Source organism: Lithobates pipiens, unplaced genomic scaffold, assembly GCF_037356315.1.
Source record: "Lithobates pipiens isolate NorthernLeopardFrog02 unplaced genomic scaffold, aLitPip1_a1.2 Scaffold_28, whole genome shotgun sequence".
NCBI classification, from domain to species: Eukaryota; Metazoa; Chordata; class Amphibia; order Anura; family Ranidae; genus Lithobates; species Lithobates pipiens.
The window spans coordinates 228,531,425-228,551,752 of NW_027507789.1; the positions used below are offsets into that span (position 1 = coordinate 228,531,425).

At 47.5% G+C, this 20,328-nt stretch overlaps 1 protein-coding gene across 2 annotated transcripts in view; it reads left to right on the plus strand.

Annotated features, from left to right (window-relative positions):
- Positions 1–20,328, plus strand: part of CEP112 (centrosomal protein 112) — a 441,731-nt gene that overhangs the window by 2,931 nt on the left and 418,472 nt on the right. For both annotated transcript variants that reach the window (XM_077460662.1, XM_077460663.1), the window contains exons 3-4: positions 4,763–4,953; positions 7,643–7,806. In XM_077460662.1, the coding sequence (XP_077316788.1) occupies positions 4,763–4,953; positions 7,643–7,806 (355 nt within the window). The remainder of the gene's footprint in view (positions 1–4,762; positions 4,954–7,642; positions 7,807–20,328) is intronic.

Here is a 20,328-nt window from a genome sequence, read left to right on the forward strand (position 1 = left end):
TACAATGGCGCCTATCAGTTCCCATCTGTGCCGCCTATCAGTGCCTACCCATGCCCACCTGTGCCGCCTACCCATGCCCACCTGTGCCGCCTATCCATGCCCACCTGTGCCGCCTATCCATGCCCACCTGTGCCGCCTAACCCATGCCCACCTGTGCCACCTATCCATGCCAATCCGTGCCGCCCATCAGTGCCACCCATCAGTGCCGCCTATCAGTGCCACATATCGGTGTCCATCAATGCCGCCTCATCAGTGCCACTTCATTGGTGCCACTTCATTGGTGCCCATCAGTGCCGCCTAATCATTGCCCATCAGTGAAGCCCCATCAGTGCCCATCAGTGAAGGAGAAAACGTACTTATTTGCAAAGTTTTGAAACTGAAACAAAAAAAAACCTTTTTTTTTTTCAAAATTTTCTGTATTTTTTTATTTGTTTAGCAAAAAATGAAAACCGTAGAGGTGATCAAATACCACCAAAAGAAAGCTCTATTTGTGGGGAAAAAATGATAAAAATTTAATTTGGGTACAGTGTAGCACGACCGCGCAATTGTCATTCAAAGTGCGACAGCGCTGAAAGCTGAAAATTGGTCTGGGCAGGAAGGTGTTTAAGTGCCCCCCCCGGTATTGAAGTGGTTAAAAAAAAAAAGTGTTTGGGAGTTCTGAGGAATTTTCTAGGAAAAATGACTGATTGTTACATTTGAACAAAAAGTGGCAGAAATGTATCAATTGTAATAAATGAACACTCAAGCGATAAGCGCTCTTAGCCTGTAGGCTCCGCCCATCTGGGCTTTCCAGAATCACCGGTGCGCAATAAAATCATCTGAAAAAGGAGCGACGTGTATTTTGGGTGCTTCTCTTGTTAATAGCCCCCCCCCCCGAAACGCGCGGAACGGGCGTTTTTGTCGTGCAGCAAAATGCGCAAAAAATGCCAAAACCGCGTCCGATTAAAAAAAAAAGTACGGGAATTACTTTGGCTCGTGGTTTGGAGCAGAGAGCTGCCTCTTCAAATGTATTGTTCTGCTCCAAATTCCTGGCCCAAAAAAAAAAAAATGAGCACCTAAAAACGCAGAAAGAGATAATAAAAATATATCCAACCGTAAAAACGCAGCAAGAGAAGCCGGCACTCTGCGGTTGCTCGATGTGAACGGAGTCTTATGCCCCGTACACACGGTCAGAAATTCCCATGGAAAAGGTCCGATCGGATTATGTTGTCGGAAAATCCGATCGTGTGTGTGGGCTCTATCGGACTTTTTCCTGTCGGAAAAAATTGGAGAGCAGGATCTAAAATGTTTCCGACAAAAAAAATCAGATCGCACTTTTTCCGATCGTTTGTAGAGAATTCCGATCGGACAAAGTGCCACGCATGCTCAGATCAAATTACGAGACCAAAGTTATTGGCTACTAGTCTCTATGTAGTCCTGTCGTACGCAATGAGCGTCATCACGTTCCGAACGATCGGATTTTCCAACAACTTTGTCCGACCCGTGTGTATGCAACACCAGTTTCAGATTAAATCCGTCTGAAAAAATCCAACGGATTTTGTGGTCGGAATGTCCGATCGTGTGTATGGGGCATAAGACACGTTTACAGGCACTTAGTAGTTTTTTTTTTTTTTTTTTTTACAGCCAATGTGGGGATTGTTTTCTGCCTTTATCACACTTGTGCAACTTGTCCTGCGACGTCGCATTATAGGTCACCCCCTCATGATTTCCAATGAGTACCGTTCATATCTGTGCGACTTCAGCGCAGTCCCCACACTACTATGGTGCGAGCTTCATGCAACTCGAGGTCCATAGACAGGCACTGCTTCAAGTCGTGCGACTTTCAGGTTGCACAAGTGTGAAATGGGCCTAAAATGCTTGTAAACACCCGTGTGTGCGTGTGTGCATGTCTGTGTGCGTGTGTGTGTGTGCGTGTGTGTCTGTGTCTGTGTGCGTCTGTGAATGCGTGCTTGTGTGTGTGTGTGCGTGTGTGCATGCTTCTGTGCGTGTGTATGCGTGTGTCTGTGTGTGTGTGCGTGCGTGCATGCTTCTGTGCGTGTGTATGCGTGTGTTTGTGTGCATGTCTGTGTGCGTGTGTCTGTGCGTGCGTGCTTGTGTGTCTATGTGCATGCGTGCTTGTGTGTCTGTGCGTGCGTGCTTGTGTGTCTATGTGCATGCGTGCTTGTGTGTATGCGTGTATCTGTGTGCGTGCTTGTGTGTGTGTGTGTGTGTGTACGTGCATGCTTCTGTGCATGTGTATGCGTGTGTCTATGTGCATGCGTGCTTGTGTGTCTGTGTGTGTGTGTGCGTGCGTGCTTGTGTGTCTGTGTGTGTGTGTGCGTGCGTGCTTGTGTGTCTGTGTGTGTGCGTGCGTGCTTGTGTGTGTGTGCTTGTGTGTCTGTGTGTGTGTGCGTGCGTTTGTGCATGGGCACACGGGAGGGGGAGGGGGGGTGATGTACTAAACCTGGAGCACTCAGAATCCGGTGCGGCTCTGCATGGCCACCAAACAGCTTCTAACTTCAGATTCTTCAATGAAGCTTTGACAATAAAAGCTGGAAGCTGATTGGCTCCCATGCACAGATGCACCAGCTTTAGTAAATACCCCCCCTCCCCTCTCCCCCCATAGGCTAAAATAGAGGGGCGTTTAGAGGCAATTAGAAAATTGTTAGACGCCTGTAAGAAGGATGTTTTCGGCCCCCCGATGTACATGAGCCCTAAATGTCGTCCAAACCCTATTTTTCCTCTTGTAGGAGGGCAGAGGGGCTATTTATGGGTGGAATTGCCTCCACCACCGCCTAGTGTGCTGCCGTTCTACTCGCCCCAAAGCTGAACGTAGACCGATAGATCTGCTACTACTTCTCTGCTATGCAGATGTCGGGCAGCAGGGGGCAGGCTGGGCTCAGTTATTGGATGTTTTATCCCAGCAGTAGATATTCTTGCTGCAGATTGAAGCCGGGTTCACACTACTGAGAAGAATCCGCATCCAATCCGCAATAGCGAGAGACTTTGATTGGCTCTCTATGGAGCCGCTTCACATATCTCCGCTGTGAGTTCTCCCGGGGGGGGGGGGGGGGGGGGGGGTCCTCCTGTGCGTCTTTTTGGTCCGTTTCGGGTCCAAATTCAGCCAAAAATCGATGCTGATATCAGACCTGAGACTCTAAACTGGGGCACACCGGACCCCCTGCTGTGAGCCGCATGTGGTATTAGATGTGATCCCAGCCTCAAAGTTACATCACCATGAAAAAGTATTCATACCCCCCGACATTCCCCACATTTTGTTACAAAAAAAACCATAAATGTATTTTATTGGGAGTTCATGTGATGGACCAACACAAAGTGTCACATAATTGTGAAGTGGAAGGAAAATGATAAATGATACAAATAAATATGTGAAAAGTGTGGGGGAGGGGCATTTGTATGGCGCCCCCCGGAGTCAATACTTTGTAGAACCCCCTTTCTCTACAAGTCTTTTTGGGGGTGTCTCTACCAGCTTTGCCCATCTAGAGAGGACATTTCTGCCCATTCTTCTTCTTTGTAAAATATCTCAAGCTCTGTCAGATTGGATGGAGAGCGTCTGTGATCAGCAATTTTCAAGTCTTGCCACAGATTCTCAATGGGATTTAGGTCTGGACTGTGACTGGGCCATTCTAACACATGAATATGCTTTGATGTAAACCATTCCATTGTAGCTCTGGCTGGATGTTTCGGGTCGTTGTCCTGCTGGAAGGGGAACCTCCGCCCCGGTCTCAAGTCTTTTGCCGACTCTAACAGGTTTTCTTCTAAGATTGTCCTGTATTTGTCTCCATCCATCTTCCCATCAACTCTGACCAGCTTCCCTGTCCCTGCTGAAGAAAACCATCCCCACCACATGATGCTGCCACCACCATGTCTCACGGTGGGGATGGTGTGTTCGGGGGATGGGCGGTGTTAGTTTTCCCCACACATAGCGTTTTGCTTTTAGGCCATAAAGTAGAATTTTGGTCTCCTCTGACCAGATCACCTTCTTCCACATGTTTGCTGCCCCCTCCCCCACATGGCTTCTCACAAACTACAAACAGGACTTCTTATGACTTTCTTTCTCCAATGTCTTTCTTCTTGTCACTCTTCCATAAAGGGCAGATTTGTGGGGAGACGACTAATAGTTGTCCTGTGGACAGATTCTCCCCCCTGAGCTGTGGATCTCTGCAGCTCCTCCAGAGTTACCATGGACCTCTTGGCTCTTCTCTGATGAATGCTCTCCTTGCCCGGCCCGGTCAGTTTAGGTGGACGGCCATGTCTTGGTAGGTTTGCGGTTGTGCCATGCTCTTTCCATTTTCCGATGATGGATTGAACAGAGCTCCGTGAGATGGTCAAAGCTCAGGAGATTTTATTATAACCCAACCCTGCTTTATACTTCTCCACAACTTCATCCCTGACCTGCCTGGTGTGTTCCTTGGCCTTCATGATGCTGTTTGTTCACTAAGCTTCTCTAACAACCCTCTGAGGGTTTCATCAGAGTAAAGGGGGCGCCATACAAATGCCCCTCCCCCCCCACACACTTTTCACATATTTATTTGTATCATTTATCATTTTCCTTCCACTTCACAATTATGTGACACTTTGTGTTGGTCCATCACATAAAATCCCAATAAAATACATTTATGGTTTTGGTTGTAACATGAGAAAATGTGGGAATTTAAAGGGGTATAAATACTTTTTCAAGGCTCTGTATACTCCATCCATATGATGATATACAGTATAGACAGATGTGAAATAAGAAATGACGATTATTTCTGTTCTTCAGAGCGCCAGCGATGTGCCTTGTGGATCAAGAAGCTGTGTGACCCCTCGGGGGCAGGGACCGGGATTACCGGCAGGAAGAACAGGAACCTGTATGCCAAACTTCTCCTCCACATGCTGAAACGTGGTGAGCTGGAGGGGCCCTTCACTAGTCAACCCGAGGATGGCACCCTGAAACCTCTACCCACCTACATGGTAAGTCGCCCTCCGCACAATGAACGCACATAGTATCTCACCCTGAGACCTCTGCCTACCTACATGGTGTGTCCCCCTGAGACCTCTGCCCACCTACATGGTGTGTCCCCCTGAGACCTCTGCCCACCTACATGGTGTGTCCCCCTGAGACCTCTGCCCACCTACATGGTATGTCACCCTGAGACCTCTGCCCACCTACATGGTATATCACCCTGAGACCTCTGCCCACCTACATGGTATGTCCACCCTGAGACCTCTGCCCACCTACATGGTATGTCCCCCTGAGACCTCTGCCCACCTACATGGTATGTCCCCCTGAGACCTCTGCCCACCTACATGGTATGTCCCCCTGAGACCTCTGCCCACCTACATGGTATGTCCCCCTGAGACCTCTGCCCACCTACATGGTATGTCACCCTGAGACCTCTGCCCACCTACATGGTATATCACCCTGAGACCTCTGCCCACCTACATGGTATGTCCACCCTGAGACCTCTGCCCACCTACATGGTATGTCCCCCTGAGACCTCTGCCCACCTACATGGTATGTCCCCCTGAGACCTCTGCCCACCTACATGGTATGTCCCCCTGAGACCTCTGCCCACCTACATGGTATGTCCCCCTGAGACCTCTGCCCACCTACATGGTATGTCCCCCTGAGACCTCTGCCCACCTACATGGTATGTCCCCCTGAGACCTCTGCCCACCTACATGGTATGTCCCCCTGAGACCTCTGCCCACCTACATGGTATGTCCCCCTGAGACCTCTGCCCACCTACATGGTATGTCCCCCTGAGACCTCTGCCCACCTACATGGTATGTCCCCCTGAGACCTCTGCCCACCTACATGGTATGTCCCCCTGAGACCTCTGCCCACCTACATGGTATGTCCCCCTGAGACCTCTGCCCACCTACATGGTATGTCCCCCTGAGACCTCTGCCCACCTACATGGTATGTCCCCCTGAGACCTCTGCCCACCTACATGGTATGTCCCCCTGAGACCTCTGCCCACCTACATGGTATGTCCCCCTGAGACCTCTGCCCACCTACATGGTATGTCCCCCTGAGACCTCTGCCCACCTACATGGTATGTCCCCCTGAGACCTCTGCCCACCTACATGGTATGTCCCCCTGAGACCTCTGCCCACCTACATGGTATGTCCCCCTGAGACCTCTGCCCACCTACATGGTATGTCCCCCTGAGACCTCTGCCCACCTACATGGTATGTCCCCCTGAGACCTCTGCCCACCTACATGGTATGTCCCCCTGAGACCTCTGCCCACCTACATGGTATGTCCCCCTGAGACCTCTGCCCACCTACATGGTATGTCCCCCTGAGACCTCCGCCCACCTACATGGTATGTCCCCCTGAGACCTCCGCCCACCTACATGGTATGTCCCCCTGAGACCTCCGCCCACCTACATGGTATGTCCCCCTGAGACCTCCGCCCACCTACATGGTATGTCCCCCTGAGACCTCCGCCCACCTACATGGTATGTCCCCCTGAGACCTCCGCCCACCTACATGGTATGTCCCCCTGAGACCTCCGCCCACCTACATGGTATGTCCCCCTGAGACCTCCGCCCACCTACATGGTATGTCCCCCTGAGACCTCCGCCCACCTACATGGTATGTCCCCCTGAGACCTCCGCCCACCTACATGGTATGTCCCCCTGAGACCTCCCCCCACCTACATGGTATGTCCCCCTGAGACCTCCGCCCACCTACATGGTATGTCCCCCTGAGACCTCCGCCCACCTACATGGTATGTCCCCCTGAGACCTCCCCCCACCTACATGGTATGTCCCCCTGAGGCATCCACCCACCTACATGGTATGTCCCCCTGAGGCATCCACCCACCTACATGGTATGTCCCCCTGAGGCATCCACCCACCTACATGGTATGTCCCCCTGAGGCATCTACCCACCTACATGGTATGTCACCCTGAGACCTCTGTCCACCTACATGGTGTGTCACCCTGAGACCTCTGTCCACCTACATGGTGTGTCACCCTGAGACATCTACCCACCTACATGGTGTGTCCCCCTGAGACATCTACCCACCTACATGGTGTGTCCCCCTGAGGCATCTACCCACCTACATGGTATATCCCCCTGAGACCTCTGCCCACGTATATGGTTCATCATCCTGAAACATACCATGTAGGTGGGCAGATGTCCCCATGTAGATGTAGATTGTCCCCATGCAACATCCTCCCCTCACTTTCTTCTCTGGTGACAACGTTAAATGTTTTGTTTCTTATTACCAGGGCAAATATTGGGGTGAATCTCATACAGAAATAGAAACCTGACAGGGGCTCTAAACTTTCCTTGCCCCATTCAAAATGTGTTTTTTTTTAGTCTTTGAAAAGGATTACATGGATTAGAATGATTAGAATATTGATTTCCACAGGAAGTGTAATTCCTTGCAGAGTTCCAGCTCTGAGTCCGGACTATCCTGCCGGCCAGCAGTACAGTGTACAGTATGTACATAGGATTGGCTCACTGCTCTTCCCATTGGTCCCATTGGTCTCTCTATACCTGGCAGACCCCCCACTTGGCTCTCTATTGGTGGTTGCAGTATCCTGTCATACTGACTGATAATGTACCGAGCTGTGCAGACTGTTGGCATTCTATAAATCCTCTATAATAATATTAATGAAGTGTGATCTGTCTTTCTCCACAGTCCATCTACTTCGATGAGCCCATTTCTGCCCGGATCCCCAGTGCTGCCCCCGGGGGATTACCGGACTGGGTCCTGGGGGAACTGGAGCTCAGGGGACGGGGATCTGAGGAGGCCTTGAAGACTTCATTAAGGAAGGAGCCGGTGAACTCCTCCACGCCGACCCGGTAAGAAGCAGGCTGTGCCTTTCCTGTGACTGAAATCTGAGTGTCCCCGACTATTGGAGAGAAGGGATCACTATGACATCATCGGGTGATCAGATATAACTGGTGCAGTGAATGTTGGCAGTGTGATGATGTCATGTGTTTTCTCCACCAATGCAGGGAAGGCAGGAAGTTTGTTGATGTCACATGATCACTCAGAAGCAATCTGCTAATAGCAGTATAATGATGTCATCTGATATGTGATGAAAGCCTGTGATGTAATGTTACGTGGTCATTTGGAGCCCAGTGAAAGCTGGGGATGTCATGTGATCGCTCAGAGCCAATGCAATGACAGCTGTCAGTGTGGGGATGTCATGTGATCGCTCAGAGCCAATATAATGACAGCTGTCAGTGCGGGGATGTCATGTGATCACTCAGAGCCATTGCAATGACAGCTGTCAGTGTGGGGATGTCATGTGATCCCTCTGAGCTGATACAATGACAGCTGTCAGTGCGGGGATGTCATGTGATCACTCAGAGCCAATACAATGACAGCTGTCAGTGTGGGGATGTCATGTGATCCCTCTGAGCTGATACAATGACAGCTGTCAGTGTGGGGATGTCATGTGATCGCCCAGAGCTAATAATGTCCGCTGTCAGTGTGGGGATGTCATGTGATCCCTCTGAGCTGATACAATGACAGCTGTCAGTGTGGGGATGTCATGTGATCCCTCTGAGCTGATACAATGACAGCTGTCAGTGTGGGGATGTCATGTGATCGCCCAGAGCTAATAATGTCAGCTGTCAGTGTGGGGATGTCATGTGATCCCTCAGAGCCAATACAAGAACAGCTGTCAGTGCGAGGATGTCATGTGATAGCTCAGAGCCAATACAATAACAGCTGTCAGTGTGGGGATGTCATGTGATCCCTCGGAGGCAATACAATGACAGCTGTCGGTGAGGGGATGTCATGAATAGGGACTATACTAGTAAATATGATAAAGTGTGGGCAAAGTTGCTGCACAAACCTTATATAGCATTGAATGCCAACGAGGGCCGTCGGTATAATCCTATATGAGAAATGGTGGGGGTCATTGTGTAAAGTAGGAATTCATGTTTATTTTAAAAATCGTTTGCTGCTTTTTTTTTTTTGTATTTATTTTTTCCCTCTGTGGATTAATAATTGCTATACTGGATTTTGAAATTGTATTATTATATCTTTGGTTCAGTGTGTATGAAGTCTTGTTGTGTTTTGGTTTGTTTGTTATGAAATTTAATAAAAAGATTTATAGAAAAAAAAAAGACAGCTGTCAGTGTGGGGATGTCATGTGATCCCTCAGAGCCAATACAATGACAGCTGTCAGTGTGGGGATGTCATGTGATCCCTCAGAGCCAATACAATGACAGCTGTCAGTGTGGGGATGTCATGTGATCCCTCAGAGCCAATACAATGACAGCTGTCAGTGCGGGGATGTCATGTGATCCCTCAGAGCCAATATAATGACAACTGTCAGTGCAGGGATGTCATGTGATTCCCTCAGAGCCAATACAATGACAGCTGTCAGTGTGGGGATGTCATGTGATCCCTCAGAGCCAATACAATGACAGCTGTCAGTGTGGGGATGTCATGTGATCCTTCTGAGCCAATACAATGACAGCTGTCAGTGCGGGGATGTCATGTGATCCTTCTGAGCCAATACAATGACAGCTGTCAGTGCGGGGATGTCATGTGATCCCTCAGAGCCAATACAATGACAGCTGTCAGTGTGGGGATGTCATGTGATCCTTCTGAGCCAATACAATGACAGCTGTCAGTGCGGGGATGTCATGTGATCCCTCAGAGCCAATATAATGACAACTGTCAGTGCAGGGATGTCATGTGATCCCTCAGAGCCAATACAATGACAGCTGTCAGTGTGGGGATGTCATGTGATCCCTCAGAGCCAATACAATGACAGCTGTCAGTGTGGGGATGTCATGTGATCCCTCGGAGGCAATACAATGACAGCTGTCAGTGTGGGGATGTCATGTGATCCTTCTGAGCCAATACAATGACAGCTGTCAGTGTGGGGATGTCATGTGATCCCCCAGAGCCAATACAATGACAGCTGTCAGCGCGGGGATGTCATGTGATCCCTCAGAGCCAATACAATGATAGCTGTCAGTGTGGGGATGTCATGTGATCCCTCAGAGCCAATACAATGACAGCTGTCAGTGTGGGGATGTCATGTGATCCCTCGGAGGCAATACAATGACAGCTGTCGGTGAGGGGATGTCATGAATAGGGACTATACTAGTAAATATGATAAAGTGTGGGCATGGTGGCTGCACAAACCTTATATAGCATTGAATGCCAACGAGGGCCGTCGGTATAATCCTATATGAGAAATGGTGGGGGTCATTGTGTAAAGTAGGAATTCATGTTTATTTTAAAAATCGTTTGCTGCTTTTTTTTTTTGTATTTATTTTTTCCCTCTGTGGATTAATAATTGCTATACTGGATTTTGAAATTGTATTATTATATCTTTGGTTCAGTGTGTATGAAGTCTTGTTGTGTTTTGGTTTGTATGTTATGAAATTTAATAAAAAGATTTATAGAAAAAAAAATGACAGCTGTCAGCGCGGGGATGTCATGTGATCCTTCTGAGCCAATACAATGACAGCTGTCAGTGTGGGGATGTCATGTGATCCCTCAGAGCCAATACAATGACAGCTGTCAGTGTGGGGATGTCATGTGATCCCTCAGAGCCAATACAATGACAGCTGTCAGTGTGGGGATGTCATGTGATCCTTCTGAGCCAATACAAAGACAGCTGTCAGTGTGGGGATGTCATGTGATCCCTCAGAGCCAATACAATGACAGCTGTCAGCGCGGGGATGTCATGTGATCCCTCAGAGCCAATACAATGACAGCTGTCAGTGTGGGGATGTCATGTGATCCCTCAGAGCCAATACAATGACAGCTGTCAGTGTGGGGATGTCATGTGATCCCTCAGAGCCAATACAATGACAGCTGTCAGTGTGGGGATGTCATGTGATCCTTCTGAGCCAATACAAAGACAGCTGTCAGTGTGGGTATGTCATGTGATGACTCAGAGCCAATACAATGACAACTGTCAGTGTGGGGATGTCATGTGATCCCTCAGAGCCAATACAATGACAGCTGTCAGTGCGGGGATGTCATGTGATCCCTCAGAGCCAATATAATGACAACTGTCAGTGCAGGGATGTCATGTGATTCCCTCAGAGCCAATACAATGACAGCTGTCAGTGTGGGGATGTCATGTGATCCCTCAGAGCCAATACAATGACAGCTGTCAGTGTGGGGATGTCATGTGATCCCTCAGAGCCAATACAATGACAGCTGTCAGTGTGGGGATGTCATGTGATCCTTCTGAGCCAATACAATGACAGCTGTCAGTGCGGGGATGTCATGTGATCCCTCAGAGCCAATACAATGACAGCTGTCAGTGTGGGGATGTCATGTGATCCCTCAGAGCCAATACAATGACAGCTGTCAGTGTGGGGATGTCATGTGATCCTTCTGAGCCAATACAAAGACAGCTGTCAGTGTGGGTATGTCATGTGATGACTCAGAGCCAATACAATGACAACTGTCAGTGTGGGGATGTCATGTGATCCCTCAGAGCCAATACAATGACAGCTGTCAGTGCGGGGATGTCATGTGATCCCTCAGAGCCAATATAATGACAACTGTCAGTGCAGGGATGTCATGTGATTCCCTCAGAGCCAATACAATGACAGTTGTCAGTGTGGGGATGTCATGTGATCCCTCAGAGCCAATACAATGACAGCTGTCAGTGTGGGGATGTCATGTGATCCTTCTGAGCCAATACAATGACAGCTGTCAGTGCGGGGATGTCATGTGATCCCTCAGAGCCAATATAATGACAACTGTCAGTGCAGGGATGTCATGTGATCCCTCAGAGCCAATACAATGACAGCTGTCAGTGTGGGGATGTCATGTGATCCCTCAGAGCCAATACAATGATAGCTGTCAGTGTGGGGATGTCATGTGATCCTTCTGAGCCAATACAATGACAGCTGTCAGTGCGGGGATGTCATGTGATCCCTCAGAGCCAGTGCAATGACAGCTGTCAGTGATGATGTCACTGTGTGGAGTACATGGTCAGGGTGGACGGTGGGATGTTCTATGTCCATCCTCACCTGGGCCCATTACATAACAGACATTGTCCTCGCCTCTCTGGGTCGCTCTTTGTATGGGGATGACGGTGCCGGTTCATCCACTAATAGTGCAAAGTCCCTCCAGGGACCAATCAGAATTGTTCTTGTAGCGGTGTGACTCCATATTTTCTTTGCACTTCTTATCTGTATGATCTTGGAGCCCATTCAGTATTTGTAGTCTGGCCGTCCCCCCCGGGGTTCCAGAACTCCATCATGGTACAATAGAGGACAATACATGAGGCAGTCACAAGTGATACCACGTCGCTCCCTCCGTCCCCTCCCATGGCAGACGTGGCCCATGTGGTGTAAGTTCCTCTGACTGGTTCTGTTTATATCAGGATGGAACTCCGGATTGTTTTTCCTGCTGTTTTATTTGGAAATCTTGTGAACATTTTGCATTTGGTCCTAAAGGAGAGATTTTGTTTCGAGGTCTCGCTATGAGCCCAGCAGAAGGTCGGCCTCCTCTGGTGACATTGGAGGGTAATGAGCGCCATTGTACCGAAATTCAGAAGACATGGTATTGTAGATCCACACATGATTAGTTCCGATCCTCAGAAAACATACAGCCAACACGTCTCGGGGACCAGAGCTCCCCTTCTTCAGGGTTGTGGGGTCTTTGGAGCTGAGGACCCTTCAGGCCCTGACGTGGAATCCTAGGACCACGGGATCACCTCCAGTGTCGGGGATTCTCAACCTCACTGAGACCACGGCCCAGGAAATTCTTCCAAAACCTTCCATAACCCAACATTAAAGAACTGTGTATACTCACACCAGAACGTATGAATACAGGATATGTATTGAAATGCTTGAGGGCTCTGAATGGAGCTGGGTGTCGCTGTCGGAGAATGGGGGTTCTGGAGGGTTGGGGGGCACTACAGCAGACTTGGTGGCCCTGTAGGGGGAGGAGGTTTATTGAGGGAGCTGGGGACAGCTGTACAACAGAGTACATGTAGATCATTTTGTTGGACAGATTCCAGGGACAGAATATTGTATCCACATCCCTGTTGTGTAGATAAAACCAAGAGAAAGTGAGGGAAGAGATCTATCCCTCAAAGAGTAATGGGATTTTCACGAACGCATATTTCTGTCACTAAGCTAAACACAACCACAAAGGGGTAAATCAAAAAATACATCATTTATTACAAAGTGTACAAGATTAAAATAATAGCAACATTCAATCATATATGTTTGTGACCAAAATTGATACTCAATTCCAAGAGCTTGAACAGATGCTTGTGTGTATGGATAGCCGACGCGTTTCACAGACTAGTCTTCTGCTTCTTCGGGGCTCTTCACCACGTATTTATATCATTGTCCAAGTTGTAAAGAGATCTAACATTAGTATCAAAAATAGACCAGATTTAATAATCATACTAGCAATATTAACAACATTTTATTAAAGTGCTCACCTAAACGTCCTGGCATTGACCGAAAAAGTAACTGCAACATCAGAGAGTGCAGAAATGAGTTGCATCCAGTGTAGAGCTGCACAATTAATCATTAAAAAAAAATTGCGATCTCGATTCAACCCCTCTGATGATCTCTATGGCAGAGTGTGATTCTTTCATATAACAAGTGGAGAGACTTATCTGCTCACTCGGCTGTCAAAAGAAAACATCCGGGCAGTCTGCCAAGTTTTTAATATGAAACATTGTAACAAACTCTTCCTTCTTAGACAAAAAGAGATAAACTTCTGTGTGTAAAGAAATCATCTGGGCAGTCTGCCAAATTTTCAACAACGTGTAAATGCAGGAAGTTTAACCACCTAAAATCTAAATCTTTTTCTAAAACTTCTTTCTTGAAGTGGTGTTGCCATTTAAAATAAAATAAAATAAAAGTCAGCAGCTACAAATACTGCAGCTACTGACTTGTAATAATCAGACACTTACCTGTCCCAGGGTCCAGCGATGAGGGGGATCAAAGCCCCGCTTGTCTCCCCCCTCCGTTCGGTGGCGCCGGCATAACCCACTGCGCATGCGGCGCCGCGCGCCGTGATTGGCCGCGCAATCATCTGGGACCTGTCACGTGTGCCAAATGATTGACAAGAGGGAGGGGGCGGAGCTGAGCCCTTCCTGCGCCGAGGGGATGTGATGTCACAAGCTCAGGCACTGAAGGAGGCAGATTACGAGGGACCCCCCTAGCAAAAAAAATTCATGAAGTTTTCTAAAAAAAAAAAAAAAAAATTTGGAGAAATAACTTTTTTTCTACTCACCTCTAAGGTGAGTAGAAAAAAAGTTATTTCTCCAAATTTTTTTTTTTTTTTTTTTTTAGAAACCTTCATGAATTTTTTTTTTTTTTTTTTGGTGCAACTCTACTAAGTTAAAATCTATTTTTTTTGCTATAAAATTACTTGGACCCCCCCAAACATTTTATATATATATTTTAGCAGAGACCCTAATGAATAAAGTGGCAATTGCTGCAATATTTGATGTCACACTGTATTTGGCCAGCGGTTTTTCAAACGCAATTTTTTTGGGAAAAAAATACACTTCAATGAATAATGAAAAAAAAAAAACTAAACAGTAAAGTTAGCCCAATTTTTTTTGTTTTAATGTAAAAGATGATGTTATGCCGCGAGAATCGTGAGAGAATCGTGATCTATCTTCTAAGCAAAAAAAATCGTTTTACTCATTTTTGCCAGAATCCTGCAGCTCTAATCCAGTGACAGTAAGGTGATGTCATGATTTGCTTATCATCAATAGCAAAAAACTCCTCCCGTATCTTAGTGTCAAACAGCAAAAAAAACAGGATATGAGGATCGTCAACCAAACAGTCATCCCACATCCCCGTAATATCACAATTGATACATTGAATTAAAAAGGAGAATAGATATACTGCTAATCATCGTAATAACCAGCCACCGGACAATACTGCATACAACCAGATAACGTTCACATAGGAATGACATAAAAGTACACAGAAGAGAGGGGTATAATGAGCTACCCGATCGGTGTCCACACAGAAGAGAGGGGTATAATGAGCTACCTGATCGATGTCCACACAGAAGAGAGGGGTATAATGAGCTACCTGATCGGTGTCCACACAGAAGAGAGGGGTATAATGAGCTACCTGATCAGTGTCCACACAGAAGAGAGGGGTATAATGAGCTACCTGATCGGTGTCCACACAGAAGAGAGGGGTATAATGAGCTACCTGATCGGTGTCCACACAGAAGAGAGGGGTATAATGAGCTACCCGATCGGTGTCCACACAGAAGAGAGGGGTATAATGAGCTACCCGATCGGTGTCCACACAGAAGAGAGGGGTATAATGAGCTACCTGATCAGTGTCCACACAGAAGAGAGGGGTATAATGAGCTACCTGATCGGTGTCCACACAGAAGAGAGGGGTATAATGAGCTACCTGATCGGTGTCCACACAGAAGAGAGGGGTATAATGAGCTACCTGATCAGTGTCCACACAGAAGAGAGGGGTATAATGAGATACCTGATCGGTGTCCACACAGAAGAGAGGGGTATAATGAGCTACCTGATCGGTGTCCACACAGAAGAGAGGGGTATAATGAGCTACCTGACCGGTGTCCACACAGAAGAGAGGGGTATAATGAGCTACCTGATCGGTGTCCACACAGAAGAGAGGGGTATAATGAGCTACCTGATCGGTGTCCACACAGAAGAGAGGGGTATAATGAGCTACCTGATCGGTGTCCACACAGAAGAGAGGGGTATAATGAGCTACCTGATCGGTGTCCACACAGAAGAGAGGGGTATAATGAGCTACCTGATCGGTGTCCACACAGAAGAGAGGGGTATAATGAGCTACCTGATCGGTGTCCACACAGAAGAGAGGGGTATAATGAGCTACCTGATCGGTGTCCACCAGGGTTAAGAACCAGGGGTCAACCATAAACTTCTGATGGTCAAAGTGTGAAAGCACCGCGATCTGAGGCCGGTCCTTACTCATCACCCAACTGTGCGTTCTGGCTGGAGGCCGAATAAAACTCCCCTTCCTAGCAGACCGTTCATCCGAACTGCCCTTAAATAAATAAGACCATATATTTAAGGGCAGTCCAGGATGAGCGGTCTGTTGGGACGTACATCACGGCGATTAGGGAGGACCGGATCAGCCTGACCATAGGGGGAAGGGGAGTTTTATTTCGGCCTCCAGCCAGGACGCACAGTTGGGTGACAAGTAAGGACCGGCCTCAGATCGCTGTGATTTCGCACTTTGGCCATCATCAGAATTTTATGGTTGAGCCCTTGTTCTTCCCCCTGGTGGACACTGATCAGGTAGCTCATTATACCCCTCTCTTCTGTGTGGACACCGATCAGGTAGCTCATTATACCCCTCTCTTCTGTGTGGACACCGATCAGGTAGCTCATTATACCCCTCTCTTCTGTGTGGACACCGATCGGGTAGCTCATTATACCCCTCTCTTCTGGGTACTTTTATGTGGTTCCTATGTGAACGTTATCTGGTTGTATGCAGAATTGTCCGGTGGCTGGGTATTGTGATGATTAGAGGTGTATCTATTCTCCTTCTTTTTAGTTCAATGTATTAAAGTGGTTGTAATCCCTCCCCCACAACTTTGTCCCATGCAAATCAGCATAAAAAACCCCAATGAACATGGCTTGTAGATATCTCCTTACTTGCTTAGTATTGTAATCCTTTTTGTTCTTTAGAATGACGTCACTGAGCATGCCCAGATCTCCCCTGATTTATGGCACACTCTGTGTACTTGTCTATTTATTATCAGGAATTCCTACGGCACACAACACTGAACTCCCAGGAGACTGCATAATCACTCAGAGCTTCCTCCTACACCCTATGTGACCATGTGACCTCACATACAGTGTAAAGCAGGGCATCGGACAGCATTACTGCAGTCTTATCAGCTGAAGCTGATAAGACTGAAACAGGCAAACACTAGACAATCGGCACAAGTAAATACTATGAAATAAAACAAGTCGGCTATGAACAGGGAAGCAGGGTTGCCATAGAAACGTTGGATTGAGAAGGAGGCTTGGTTAACAGTACAGGAAGTGCTCAATGTAAGGGCGGAAATACACTCCACTGTGGACTCAGAAAACAATACTTAGGATGGCGCTGCCTAACCCCTGGAAACAAGTTTTTTAAAGTTTCTTTAAACAGTAAGTAATATGCGATTTGGGCTGGATTACAGTGGCTATAGTCTGATAATGACTTGTTATAATGGGCTAAATGAAAAGAAGCATCAGAGCGGGAGAGTTTACTTCCTCTAATTGTGATATTACGGGGATGTGGGACGACTGTCTGCTTGACGATCCTCATATCCCGTTTTTTGCTGTTTGACACTAAGATACGGGAGGATTTTTTTGCTACTCATCATATGCAAACTAGTTGTTTGTTGAGGTAATTATTCCTCATTTATAGTTACATCAAAGTATGTCAGCGGACAAGGCATGCTTTCAACCAGTCTTGTATCTATTAGGTACATATATGTCGTCATATGAGGCTTTTATATCTCAACATATATGTCTTGAATTTTTAGATTATTATTGATTCAACTATCAAATCCCCATATATGGTCCGACCTCCACAAGACCATACAGGTGATTCTGAAATCGCCTTATTCTCACTGGATGTGACTCATTTCTGCGCTCTCTGATGTTGCGGTTACTTTTTTCGGTCAATGCCAGGATGTTTCGGTGAGCATTTTAATAAAATGTTGTTAATATTGCTAGTTTGATTTTTAAATCTTGTATTTTTGTTACTAATGTTATATCTCTTTACAACTTGGAAAATGATATAGATGCATGGTGGACAGCCCCGAAGAAGCAGCAGACTAGGCTGTGAAACGCGTCGGCTATCCATACCCACAAGCATCTGTTCAAGCTCTTGGAATTGAGTATCGATTTTGGTCACAAACATATATGACCGAATGTTACTATTAGTTTAATCTTGTACACTTTGTAATAAATTGTGCATTTTTTGATTTACTCATTTGTGGCTGTGTTTACCATAGTGACAGAAATATGCATCCGTGAAAATCCCATTAATCAGGGATAGATCTCTTTTCTCTCTCATTTTCTCTTGATTTTAGCTGTGCAAGAAAGGTTGGATGTCTCTCTAGGAGGTTGGGGGCTTTACAGGGGCACTGTTCATGATTGGAGTGCACTGCAGGGACTAGGGGGTACTGATGGAGACTATGGGGGGCTAGAGGCTCTAAATAGACCTAGTGGGCGGGGGGGGGGGGGACACTGTGGGGGCTGATGGCCCTCTGGGGGGCTGGGCTCACTGTGGGAAATTGAGGATCACTTCAGGTCATTATGGAAGCTGGGAAGTACTGTGGGACACTGTTGGAGACTATGGGGAGCTGGGGGCACTGAAGGGCTTAGGATTCTCAGGGGTTTGTGCTCTTTGTGGGATTTTGAGGAGCACTGCATGTCACTATCGGAGGTCAGGTGGCACTATGGAAGTTGGGAGGTATTGTGGGACACTGTTGCAAACTATGGGAAGCTGGAGGCTCTGCAACAAGCTAGGGGATACTGCTTGAGGTTTCGAACTTTCAAGGGGGCTGGGCTCATGGTGGAAGGTTGAGGAGCACTGCATGTCACTATGAGAGGTCAGGTGGCACTATGGAAGCTGGGAAGTACTGTGGGACACTGTTGGAGACTATGGGGAGCTGGAGGCTCTGCAGCAAACTGGGGGGAACTATGGACGCTTGGGACTATCAGGGGGCATTGGGTCACTGTGGGAAGTTGAGGATCACTGCAGGTACCTATGGGAGGTTAGGTGGCACTATGAAAGCTGGGAGGTACTATGGGACACTGTTGGAAACTGTGGGAATCTGGAGGCTCTGCAGCAAGTTAGGGGATCTTAGGGCTCTATAGGCCACTATGGGAATTTAGGTGGCACTACGGAAGCTAGGAGGCACTGTGGGAGGTTAGGGGACCAGCAGCTGGAAGAAGGTCTGAGAGGAGGGTGGCAGTGGCCTGAAAGTGGGCCACAACTCCATTGTTAGAAACCACTAATTAAGGAGTTTATATCACCTTCTAGTGTTCACCCTAACCCTAATTTTTCTGTTCTTTCTTCAAACTTCCACCTAATATGTCCACAGTTCTCAAATGCTGCCCCTTTAGAACCCCCCAACCTTCCGTCAAACTCCCCCAGCTCACCTAATACCTTAGAGTTGGGCTTTGTTCACCTGGATTAGATGTGAGGACACTTAGGCAGATGTTGGGTGGATTGTGGACCCCAAGACCCCCTGTGCTCTGCCTTCTCTATGACCAGTTGGGGGTCAGTCACCCCACAAGATCTGGAAGCTGTCCTCACAGCTGCAGAACGAGAGGGAAGGCAGGGACTGCTGGGATTAGTAGTTCCTCAGTCACTGTAGGCCTCCATGGCTTTTGCTGGAGCTGCGCCCGTGATGCCAGTCACAGACTTCCGCTACAAAAACTCTATCAAAGTACGACAAAGTCTTTAAAGAGCCCCCCACCCTTCTCCGAAGCGGGTATAGTTTATAATATGTGACATGTGTATGTTTTTGTAGTGAATAATTTATTGCTGCTCGGAGACGAAGTTTATCGCTGTCTCATAAATTGTTCAGCCACTTCAAGTCATCCTTTGAAAAATCCCTTTGATGTTAAAAGATGCTTTTCCCCTCGTCTCCCCCCATCCCCCATTCGCTGTGTTTCTTTTTCTGATCACTCTGTAAAATGACTTTCTATTTATCGCGTTTTATGCTTTATTTGTGTGCTAACTCCGAACATGTTCCACAAAGATGGCGGTGTTCCCACAACGCGGGCTTTCCCGAGCCGACCACTTCAAGAAAGAGGGCGCCAGTTGTATACCATAGTTATATACCGTGATTGTCTGTTCTATACCGTGATTGTCTGTTCTATACCGTGATCGTCCCTTCTATACCGTCATCGTCCCTTCTATACTGTCATCGTCCCTTCTATACTGTCATCGTCCCTTCTATACCCTCATCGTCCCTTCTATACCCTCATCTTCCCTTCTATACTGTCATCGTCCCTTCTATACCCTCATCGTCCCTTCTATACCCTCATCTTCCCTTCTATACCGTCATCGTCCCTTCTATACCGTCATCGTCCCTTCTATACCCTCATCGTCCCTTCTATACCCTCATCTTCCCTTCTATACTGTCATCGTCCCTTCTATACCCTCATCGTCCCTTCTATACCCTCATCGTCCCTTCTATACCGTCATCGTCCCTTCTATACTGTCATCGTCCCTTCTATACCCTCATCGTCCCTTCTATACCCTCATTTTCCCTTCTATACCGTCATCGTCCCTTCTATACCGTCATCGTCCCTTCTATACCCTCATCGTCCCTTCTATACCCTCATCGTCCCTTCTATACCCTCATCGTCCCTT